The sequence below is a fragment of the Falco cherrug genome, chromosome 9, assembly GCF_023634085.1.
Source record: "Falco cherrug isolate bFalChe1 chromosome 9, bFalChe1.pri, whole genome shotgun sequence".
Lineage (NCBI taxonomy): Eukaryota > Metazoa > Chordata > Aves > Falconiformes > Falconidae > Falco > Falco cherrug.
Window position 1 is genome coordinate 54710818 of NC_073705.1, and position 11247 is coordinate 54722064.

Below are 11247 nucleotides of genomic sequence, written 5' to 3' on the forward strand. Positions count from 1 at the left end.
CAGCAGGCGAGCGTAAGCTCTCTTCAGGCTTCCGAACCGACTTTTAACACAGCCACGTGGTTCAAACAGGCACACAAAAGTGGGAATGTTTTTTTCTTTCCAGCTCTTGTATGGCAATTAGTACTTCAGAGCAGCAGAAATGCCCAAGCAATGCTAAGCCACTGCTTTTCAAAGCAGGAACTCTTGCTCCTCTGGTATTATTCTATTAAAACAACTTTACTTCTCTGCAAGCAAGTGCCCAATATAAGTGTAATTGTATTGTGTGATGGATGCTGGCTGAGTACAACAGTGACAGATGCATGCTGAAACTGTGTGAAAATTTTTGCAGCCAAAGCAAAACTGGCAAATGTTTGGCTTTCCTCCAGCTTAGCTCGCGGGTGCACGGTATCTGACGATTTAACTGCAATGTTTACAGCACTGAAAAGCAGTTCTAGGCATGGTTCTTGTCAGCAGTGCGGAGCAGAAAGCATCTCTTATTTTGTTGACCTGTGTTGCCCCTCAAGTCTTAGAAACCCTCTTTTATTTTTATTTTTCCCCACTCTGCCCTTGTCATACTTTTAGTCAAATGCTTAAGCAGGATGGAAAAGCCCTCTGCTTTGATCCCTTTGAAAGAGCACAGCTGTATAAAGTATTGGGCACTTTAATCCCAAAACTTTATTTTTGCACATAAATAGTGAGAAGTCACCTCTTGTATCTTCTCATCACCTCTTCAGAAATGCTTTTTTTTCTCCACAAACATTCACTTGCATCACAGGACAGCTATCAAGCATGACTGAAAAACATATTGTAAAGGAAAATGATGTGATAAAAAAAAATTCTCTCCTAGCTGCAAAGATGAGGAGCAAAGGAGCAGAAGGTTCTGACCACCCTTTTGCATGGTGCCCTTCTCCTGCGGCACGTGCGGTAAGCGTGACTTCACACAATGGCATCTGTCCCAAGGTCACCTTCATCTGCTTGCTTTCCCTTGGGGGGGCAGGAAGGGAGCTTCCCACTTCTGTGCAGTTCTGCAGTTGTGTGTCTTTGTCTGCATATTAAATACTAATTAAACCAGGCATAGGGAGGGTACTGGCCATAAATCATCGCTAATACAGCCCGCTCTCTGGCTTTTGTGGGGGGCGCAATGATGGTCTGGAGTAGCGGGTGGGTGGCCACACCTGCTCCAGGTGCAGCTTTGCCGTTTGCTGTCAAGAGTAATCAAAGGTCTATAAACAGCCTGAACTAGAATTTTGCTAATGTTTATACAAATTAAAATCTTGCAGATACTGGGCTCCTATGCTGTCTTCTGCTGCCCATGGCCCTTCCTCTTGCTCCTGCTGCCCTGTCTGGCACCCCAGCCATGGATGGAAGCAGGGGCAGAGTGCTGTTGGGAGGTTTGATGTGAAGGTGACTGACCAAAAGCAATTTTGCCCAAGTGCTCACTTTCCTGCCCATGAACAGGAGCCTGCGAGCCTGCCCACAGTCACCAGGGCAGTGCCGCAGGGACCTGGGGGAGAAAACCCCTAAACAGGGAAAGAACTGTAGTAGGAATGGCAGGACAAACCAAAGCATCGATACCTTCATGACCATTTCTCACCATCCCCACCGTTCCTGGTGTTTGCACTATTTCTGCCCTTAAGATCACAAATGACATACGCAACCAAAACAGTGTCTCCAGTCTTCCCATTCGGACCCAGAAGGTGAAGCAGAAGTGCATTCATGCCATGCCAATGTTGGTGCACCCCTGCAGAGAGCTGAGGCAGCCACCATGGGTCTGTCCTGTGGTCCAGAAATAACCAGAAAGCAGAGATGCAAACCAACCTCTCCATGCTGCATGGGCAAGAGGGTGACAATCCTCTTGGAAAGGCAGGCAGAGGTGGTACAGACAGCAGGAACCCTCCTAGGAGCATGTTTTCATAGCGATTCCTCTGGGAATTACGGAGCCGCAAGGTGCATGAGGTTCATTCCTATGGGACGGCCCTAGGATATCATGCACTTTGGGCCATACCTACCCAGAGGTGCTTAGGCAGTATGTTTATGGAAGCTTATAAGTGTTATACTAATACCCAGCATAAAGATAAAATGAAGACACGATAGATGATTTTGTTAATTGAACTATATACACAAGTCAACTTCAATGGAAATGATCAGCCAGAATTGGCCACATTAAATAGTCATTTTCCTTTACATCCTTTTTTCAGTGGCATCCTTAGAACAGAATGACGTCTTTTGGTGCATTTTCAATGGGTCTTTCCTGTTCTTTTTTCTTAGAATATCTTGCGTGGTCATAGAAATATATGATGATGATAGAAGCAATGTTCAGAAAAATGATGAGCAGCATGATCCAATATGAATATCCATAAGTGTGTACAGATTTGGTATGTGTCTGCAGAAAAGAAAAACATCCATTGGCCAGTTCTACAGACAGGCCGTTTTCCTCTATGCTCACGGGAAAAAGTATCATGACTGTAAGAATGAAGATTCCTAGAAAACATAAATACAAATGTTAGAGGTTAAAGTGTAGTACTGGTTATGTAGCTACTTGTAAATAGTCAAATTGTTTAGAATACCTGGACTAAGACAAGGATTAATCTAATATTTTCCATTAGCAAAATGCGAGGGCATTTAAAGAGCTTTTGTCCCGTCCAATAGTATCTGCCAGGTGTTTTGACATTGGCAGCTTTATCTTCTGCTAAAATTAATGGATTCTGACTGTGTGTTCTTAGAGCAGGCCATTTAATATAATTTTTCTCCCTGAATTTAATGCTGATGAGTATAATATATTTGCCCATTGGTTCATTTGCAGAATGCTTATTTGATATGAGCCCAAATTCCTGGGGTGTGCAGTATCACAACTGGATAAAAACCTCAGCAACATGGTCTGCATTCAGGGCTAGCCAACTTTCTTCAAGAGCTTAGACTTAGAAACCTTGTGTTCTTTCCAGCACAAATTATTCAATGACCCTGTGATGAGCCAAAATGAGATGTCCTATTAGATTTGTATCTGTTTCCTATAGCCTGAATGGAAGTGGAGTCTGGTTACTTTGACATTTAGCTATTAATGCTTTTACATCTCTTCTTTCACAGTGCTAATGGAGGTATAACCTCTAAACACCAGTGAAAGTATTTCTATTCCTTCCCTCTAGGTACACCATCCTACACAGGTCCACGCTGAAACAGGTTCAGGTTTTTCTTTTCAGGACACTGGTAGGAGAATTAGGAACCCTCAAGATAGACTCAAACATCAAATCATGCATGATTTTTCTTAAAAACATGCCCATGGCAAACTAGACTTCCAGGTCATAGCACTTACAGGGCTGTAAAAAGTAACCGCGATCATCAGTCAACATGAGGGTTGACTTTCTCACTAGTATTTATCTTGGCAAGCCCGTGGTCCTTTCATTTCAGGTCAAAGCTTGCAGATTCAGTGGGTGCTGGGCTCAGGAAATGAACAACTTTGTCATGTGATGAGACAACGATCTCCTTGTCTCCGAAGCTGAATAATTGTCTAACCTAGGCTTTTGCTCACTTTTGTTACCATGTTTCAGGGCATCCGCAGCTGTTCTGGCATCTGTCTTTGTGGGGGGATCTTAGCTACGGCTGGAGAAAAAGGGGATGGGTTCACCCCCCCACACCTGTTCTCGCTGTGATTAAGACTACATTCATCTACAGGATGCCCTTTCCACCAAGGTCCGATTTTGGCAAAGCTTGCAGTGTGTGTCCCCAGGAAAGCAGGATGCTGCTGGGGACACGGCTGAAGGGAGAGCAAGCTGCCGGGGGAGATCTGAAAACCTTTTGAAGGACAAAATGTCCATGCTGAAGTACTCTGTAATCAGATGTCTTTAAAGAAAAATTTCCAAGTACAAACCTATTATTAGAGGCGTGCATAATCCCCTTAAGACAGACAGAGTGTGAGAGCTGCAGTCCTTACCGGAGCAGGACGAGGAGGGTAGGACGGTGCGCTGGGAGTGCACAGCTCAAGCCTGCCAGGTGAACCAGGGGTTACACCTCCAGGGAGCTGCTGGACACAGTTCAGGTCTCTAACGACTCAGCCTCTCTACCATGATTTTTTTTTTTTTCTGCTTAGGGAATGTTAAAATATATTTTGATCTGTGAAAGGGTTTTTCTTTGAGGAGGAAATAAATTTTGCTGTGACTCAGTCCTCCTAACTGCTGCCTCCCCATGCTCATGCTGCTGTGCATGTATTTGATTCAACACATTTTTTGGAGATGAACTAGAGTCTATCCTATAGATTAGACCTTAGAGGCCTAATTTGGTAAGTAGGTAACCTAGCAACAAATATGCTACAAATACCATAAAATAGTAACGTAAGGTCTTAAAGAGTTTACAAATGGCACTGAGTCATACCCAGTGCATACTTATCTGTTACGGTTTCATTCTGTATTTGTCAGCTTACCCCCTGCTTCTCAATATGCATCACGCATAAAATGATGCTACACCTTTGGGGGCTTTTTCATTTCCATTTTTGCACCAGTGAATCCAGACTCCCACTAATTGATGGTATTGCTTCAAGTAAATAATATTATTTTACTGGTACTTAAAAGATAGTTTTCAGGTATCCCAGCAGTTAAAAACCAAAACCAACTGCACAGAATGTTTTTCCAAGTGTTTCCTTTTACACTTATACATTCCTTAATCTTGGAATTAATGAGAATACATAGTATTCTTCTGTATGCTGGTCAGCATGCGACACATTACTCACCGCACAAGGAATTCCAAGTGTAGATTCCAGTGGCTCCCAAAAACGTCTGGTAGGGATTACTGACAGCATTAGTGCAGGTAAATCCAGAACTCAGAAGGGAACTCAGTAAACCGAGAACCAGAATCACAATAATCGCAGTGATCATGCTTTTTGCCTTGGTGTTGCTCAGGTTATCTGCAACTGAAATACAGCGGCTCAGCATCAATAATCAACCTTCCCACCTCAGTCTGGTGGCCTCGGACCGCCTCATGACTTACTGACATGGCTGTAATTAAGAGCTAATAACCAGAGATTTGGCTGATCTGTAGAGATCAGGATGTAGAAGGTACAGTAGGTTTCGACACAGCACACGAACCCAAATCCAAAATGCGGTGACAGTACATTAGGCTGAAATAAGTGCATGTCTGCTAATCCTGCAGGCACACAAACTTTCCCAGGCATCGGGTTGGGAAGTAAACTTCTCTTCCTTAATAATTCTGTAAATATTTCCTCTCAACATGGGCAGGCAGAAATTTTATGCCTAAATCAGATCAGAAAACGAGGCGTTCCTCTGCCCATTGTTTCTGAGATGTCTGGTAACTTCCACAGGTGCCTATTTAAAACTTGGCTCCCATTGTAGATGAGTTCCTCTTAATATAGCAGCAACCCCTCATCTGGAATAAATTCCACAGAGGGAACAGCTTCCAAAAGTCCAGCAAAGCCATTAGCCTGGCAGGGGCAGGTGCAGGTAGGACTGCCGTAGCTGAGCAGAGGCACTCACGCACGGCCAAGGCATGGTTGTGCTGGTCTTCATATCCTGACTAGACCTATCTCCACATCCCGCAGAAAAAAAAAAAAAAATTATGGCGGAGGCAGTACTTGCTCCCTTCTTTTAAAAGAAAGGAGCAACTCCTGCTTTGTTTTCACCGGGAGGACGGGGTGCCTGGGGTGCTGTGACTCCCGAGGAGCTGCGCTTCGTGCTCCGCGCTGCTGGCCCTGGGCTCGGGGAGGGGACGAACACGGGCTCCCGAGCTGCCGGCTCGGCTCTCGGGCTCTGCTCCCCAGGTCTCCACTCCTAAGGCCATGTGACAAGTTGCTGAGCATCCTGGCACCTCTCCTTTTTGCTCCAGCTTACTACGGTTGGTGCCCAGATTGTTGCTTGCTGTGCTTTCTGCAGCTATGTGTGCGGCTGGCTATGTAGGCATGGCACGTATACTCAACCCCTTCAGGACTGTTGTAAATTTTATTGTTTTTGCCTAAATCCTTCTAGTTATTTGATATCTTGTTTATAATAAAAGACAAAAATTTGAATGCAATATACTCCAAGTGTAATTGCAGTATAGCTGTGTTGAAATACAATATTTTCCTCCTTTCAATTTAAAGATTGAAAAGGCAGCTATAATGTGCCTGTGGGTGCCTTACCCTATAACAAATACAACAAAAATGTTTTCAAGCTCTGTTGAAATGAGTGTTGTGATAGACAGCCATCTGTAGGAAAACTTCCTTTCTGTGCTGCTTTTAATACAGAGCCATTACTGCAAAGTATTCAGTTAGTGCATAAATTGGAGAAACCATAGCAGAAAAAATAGTAAAAAAACTCATAAAAAGAAAATAAATGTAATAAAAACAGCTATTGGAAATAAATGACAAGGAGAGCTTCTCTCGCATTTTATATAAGATTCCTGGTAGAACTTAATTTCTGTTTGAGGAAATGGCAGGTAAGGATGTGTTATAGAAATCAGTTGTAAATTCTTAAGTAAATCTCCTGGAAGAATAGGAAAGACAGGCATTCTGGAGCCATCACTCCGTTAAGTGGAAGTGAGCGCGCTGCCGTTGTACTGTGCACTTGTGCTGAAGCAGCCTGGCTGCTGGGGCATTTCTTATTTTAAGAAATAAGTCTGCAGCTGAATCAGACAGGTTTGTGTAATTTCCCTCTGGCAGCCTCACCTAATTTTATCCCTTGAAACATCTCCATAATTGACTGGCTACACCTATTGCACCCTCCAATTGATCTTGCTTATCTCTGACAGTGATCCACAGTTTAGGGGATGTAATTTTGTAAGACTCTACCTGTTGTAAGCATGCCTGCAACAGCACAAGACTAAAGGTTTTAAATCAAATGCTGCTTTCCTGGCAGTATTATTTTTTTCTCAATAAAGCAGCCTGCAACTGAAGGAATCTATAGTAGCTGATCTACTTGAATGGGATCGATAGTAATCCACAGCTGGATAACCTGTGCATCAGTGTAAAATAACCTAATTCCAGAATGAAAGCAGATGTTTTTGTCTTTGCCAGGTCTCTCCTTAATTTCCTGTATCTTTTTTTTTTTCATCTTTAGCTCTTGTATGGTTGGATAGAATTTCTCAGACTTTTACTGACCTGCACATGAATGACATCCAGCTGCCAGCCTGGAGGTCTTCCCTAAGCAGCGCTGAGCTGGCACTCAAGCACTTTTACAAGGTCTACGATTACTTACAACACATGCTGAATTATTCATTACAAAATCCAGCCAAATGAAAAAACTACAATAGAGTTCAACTTAGCTTTCTACTTTTCAGAAGATCCCATAACACATCTGGAAACTGATGATCAAGGAGTTCCGGCAATTTTCAAGCATTTGTCATGTATTTTAAAAGTTAGAACGTTAATGGATTCCTCTCTGCTATAGCAAATTTCAAAGACTTCCTTGCGTGCCGCTGCCCGTGCTGGCTGCCAGCAGCTCGGTGAACCCTGACGTTACGGGACTCTGGGCATGCCTCTTCCTGCACCTTGCTCATAATCTTTTACGTGTTTGACTTGGAAACAAGCAAACCTGTAAATAAACTTTTTTTTTTTTAAAAAAAAAAAACAAAGCTCTTTTACAAACTATTATGTTCATAGGTGGTTCCCTTCGAAGACAAATCATTAAAACAGCTAGTGAAGACTCTAAGAACTTAAGTTATTTAGTAACTTTTACATTCTACCAGGTCATACGGCTCATCCCCAGAGCTTCCCAAGTATCTGTGTTGATTTATTGCTCTATTCAGGTTGCCCTGACTAGGCAGTTCACACACTGTAAACTTGCAGTAACCATATTTCTTTGTTTGTCTCTCATCTTTAAACTCAGAAATTTCTTTTAATGTTGGGGTTTCCAAAAGAGTAAGTTACGAGGTTTGTAAAGGCTTTTGATAATCTGCTTTTGTATGGCCATTAATACAAGCCAACCTGGGCTATTGCTGACAAGTAATTTAGATCATCTTTGATTTACTCTTTCATTATTTTCATTCGCCTTTTCTCACACCCAAATATAATGATACCATTTGAGAAACACACTCAGGGTGTGCAGCAGAGATCCCCAGCCAGGGCACACTTGCTCAACGGCAGTGATTTAAAAGGATGCTTATAACTCTTCTTACTGGTGTCTGAAATATTGGAGTGGAGGAAGGCACAGAACTTCATTTCTCCATAGCACAAGCGATCCATTTACTTAAGGATATCATCGAAGGAAAGACATCTACTATCTTAGAAAGACCTGACTATTTGAATTTAAAACTAGTATGCATGAAATTCTGATGAAGTATTTTTCCTATTTCAAGCATGTACGGAATCATACTTCATATAAAATGTGACAATCATGCTTACTATAGAGCTTAAGATTTAATTTAAAATCAGTTCACTTCACCCTGGATATATGCCCCACTGAACTAGTGAGGGATGTGGGCAAACCCATAGTCAGACTATTCATAAAGCACAATTTTTAGCAGCTGTTGAAAGTAACTAACAACTCCTGGAGCTCCCTTGTTCATCCCTGGATGGCTGGTACGTGAGAATTGAGATAAGATAGTGTAAATGGTAAGGACAAAAACCTAAATCAGGTGGGGGTAAACCACTCCCTCTACTGCCACCGAAATACATGTAGATCACGCAAAGGACTGAAATCCTTTACTGAAGCAAGAGTTTTGGGAACACTTGTCATTAATTCTAATTAAGATCTATCTGATGGTAGCGCCCAGGCCCTGGGACTGGGTTGTGTCAGCTGCTGTGCAGACAAAGGCAAGGCACATGCCCCAAATTCCTGCCAGACTGCCTCCTTACCCTGCAATCAGCGCCCCGTGGGTGGACTTCTGGTTTCTCACAAATCAGCAAAAGTCTGCCCATGTGGCGCAAGGTTTGGGGCTTGAGCCAACTGGCATGGAGAGATAGAACCATATATCAACTCCTTCTATAAATGCATACTTACTCTTCTGAAAATTACTTTGGTTATTCTGATAGGACTGTCAATAAATTGGCTTGAATGACTTGTGATTTTGCATTTGTTATGCAATGATCTCAATATATGCGATACGTTTTGCTGGGAAAGCTGCTGTCTTCAGGTTTTTCATTACGGTGTGGATATTTTAACTGGTTTGCGTGATAGAGCTTAGCCACCCTGGGAATTTGGGTGCCTGTTTGCACAGATAGAATTTCTGTATTAAATTAAGCTGGGAAAGAGCTAGGAGATGGGAGCTATGTGCAGCCTTAGGTTTGCCGTGCTCTACCCTGATAGCTTCTGCGTGATGGGACATCTTACAACAGCCTATGGAAAAAAAAAGTACATTTCATGTTTCAAAATGTTTTCACCTACTCTTCCAAATTTTCATTACTTTTCTCTTGACTGGCTTTTTTCACTTTCACTTGTATATCAGCATTATTGCTTTGAACTTGGTGAGACAGCAAGATACATAAAATGAGGGCAAATCCTTGATCCTTGCCACAGCTTTCAGGCTTATCTACCTTCGGGCTTTGTAAATGCTTTTCTTCACATTGGTAGAGCTACTTGGGCACAGAGTGAAGTAAATCTTTTGCTGAACTGTGTGAAACTGGTATCGAGTCTGTGGTTTGTACTCAGTACGCATGATTTCTGTTTCTGTTTTGCTTCCCATAGTAGGATTTGTCATGCTTAACTTTCTCCAAGGTTGCTCTCCGTAAAACCCCTTCTGCTTTTTTCCTTGTTTTTTAAGTTTGTATTTTTCCCGTGTAGCATCTCTCCTCCCTTATCTCTCCATTTTTCTGTCCTTAATTATTTAACAATTTTTATTCTTTTTCTTCTGTCGTAATTCTACGATTGAGGGTAAATAGCAAGAATTGAAGATGCACAAAAAGTAAGATCTGTTGCAAATCCACCTAAGAGACAGTTTAGTTGTAATCTACTGGATGGTTGCTGAAATGTTATTCTAATAATCTTGTTTCCAAATCTCATCCCAGGGTATTTTTGAAAAGTTGTGATGATAAGGAGTCACCTGAAAACTGTATGTTAGGTGGAGGAATAAAGTCCTTATAAAAAGACAACAAGCTACACTGTAAATCCATACTTCACAGTCTAGCATAAGGAAAAAAGACATGAGCAAGCATAAGTTTTGCAAATACTAATCAAATGGTTAAGTTTGATAATATAATACTTCAAGCTGGAATGAGGTGCTTTCAGAGGAAGAAATAAAAGGAATAATGCGTAGGTCCAGCACACATATAAGCACCGTATCTATCTAAATTATTGTTTTACGTGTTTTGTTCTTTTCCCTTCAGCAGCCTCATAAAGCCTTCTACAAAAATGATGCTAGTTTGATAGTGGGTGGCAAAATGTTTTAAGTCAAATAACTTTAAATCAAATGATGAAGTTAAAAAAAAAATATCCTAGAAGGTGACTAAGCTTTTTACTCCTTTAATAAAATGGTGAGCATTCCTTTTCTGTCCCTCATTGAAACCTCCTGAAAATTAAAATCAATTTTACATAAAGTTCTTATTGTGTATTTTCCCCTCGTTCCAAGGCGTAGGCTGAGATCACTGGTAATTAGAAGTTGCTGTTGGCAAGAATGCTGCAGCATTTCTGTGCTTTCTGGGGGTTTTATTTTATACCACTTAAATCCCCAGACTAGTTTATAGTTATTCCTGTTCCCTCTATAAGTATTACAGTCAGGGATGGACAGAAGAATGAGCCGTGGTTCCTACTTCCATCACCTACATGAGCAAGAAGACTCCATCCATTTCCAGGCATAATACGACTCACCTTGGAAAGTCTTTTCCGAAATCTGGAGTCCCACATCAACGAACTGTTCGCAGGTACCACTAAAAAGTCCATAGGTGAGGCTTATGGTCACGCTGGAGTTTGTGCCAGAAAAGCGAATCTCGCTACTCATCCAGTGCTGGGTTGCCAGCACAACACAAATCATCACAAAAGAGCAAAGGCAGGTAAAAAAAGCGGATGTAAATGTGGCTGTTTTTCTTCTGGATGGCATTTTGTCAGACAGAGACTTTCCACAGTTTCAGGGTATTTTCTCTTTAGTCCAGCTTTGCATGAGGTTGTTTCCTCCTCCTCGCTACGTGGAATCTGCTCCCTGTGCTAGCAGGTCACCCTGGTAAACAGCAGTGGTAATAAAAATGTAAAACAACTGAACTTTGGTCTGGTGAAAAGGTATTGCCACAGTTACAACCAAACTAGCCTGGCACAGGCTGGTAGGGACCGTCAGCAGATGATTTACGATTGCCTTGCCAGGCCATAGCTCTTCACAGCTCTGGAGACATCTAGACACAGGTTGCCAGCTCGCCTTATGGCT

At 42.1% G+C, this 11247-nt stretch overlaps 1 protein-coding gene across 1 annotated transcript; it reads right to left on the reverse strand.

The window, feature by feature from the left end:
* Nucleotides 1-258: 258 nt before the first annotated feature.
* On the reverse strand, nucleotides 259-11008 carry CLRN3 (clarin 3). The gene is made up of 3 exons (XM_005439228.3): nucleotides 10701-11008; nucleotides 4700-4879; nucleotides 259-2460 (listed from the first exon to the last, which is right to left on the reverse strand). The coding sequence occupies exons 1-3, from the start codon at nucleotides 10927-10929 to the stop codon at nucleotides 2186-2188; spliced, it is 684 nt and encodes a 227-aa protein (XP_005439285.1). The 5' UTR covers nucleotides 10930-11008; the 3' UTR covers nucleotides 259-2185.
* Between the last annotated feature and the right edge of the window lie 239 nt (nucleotides 11009-11247).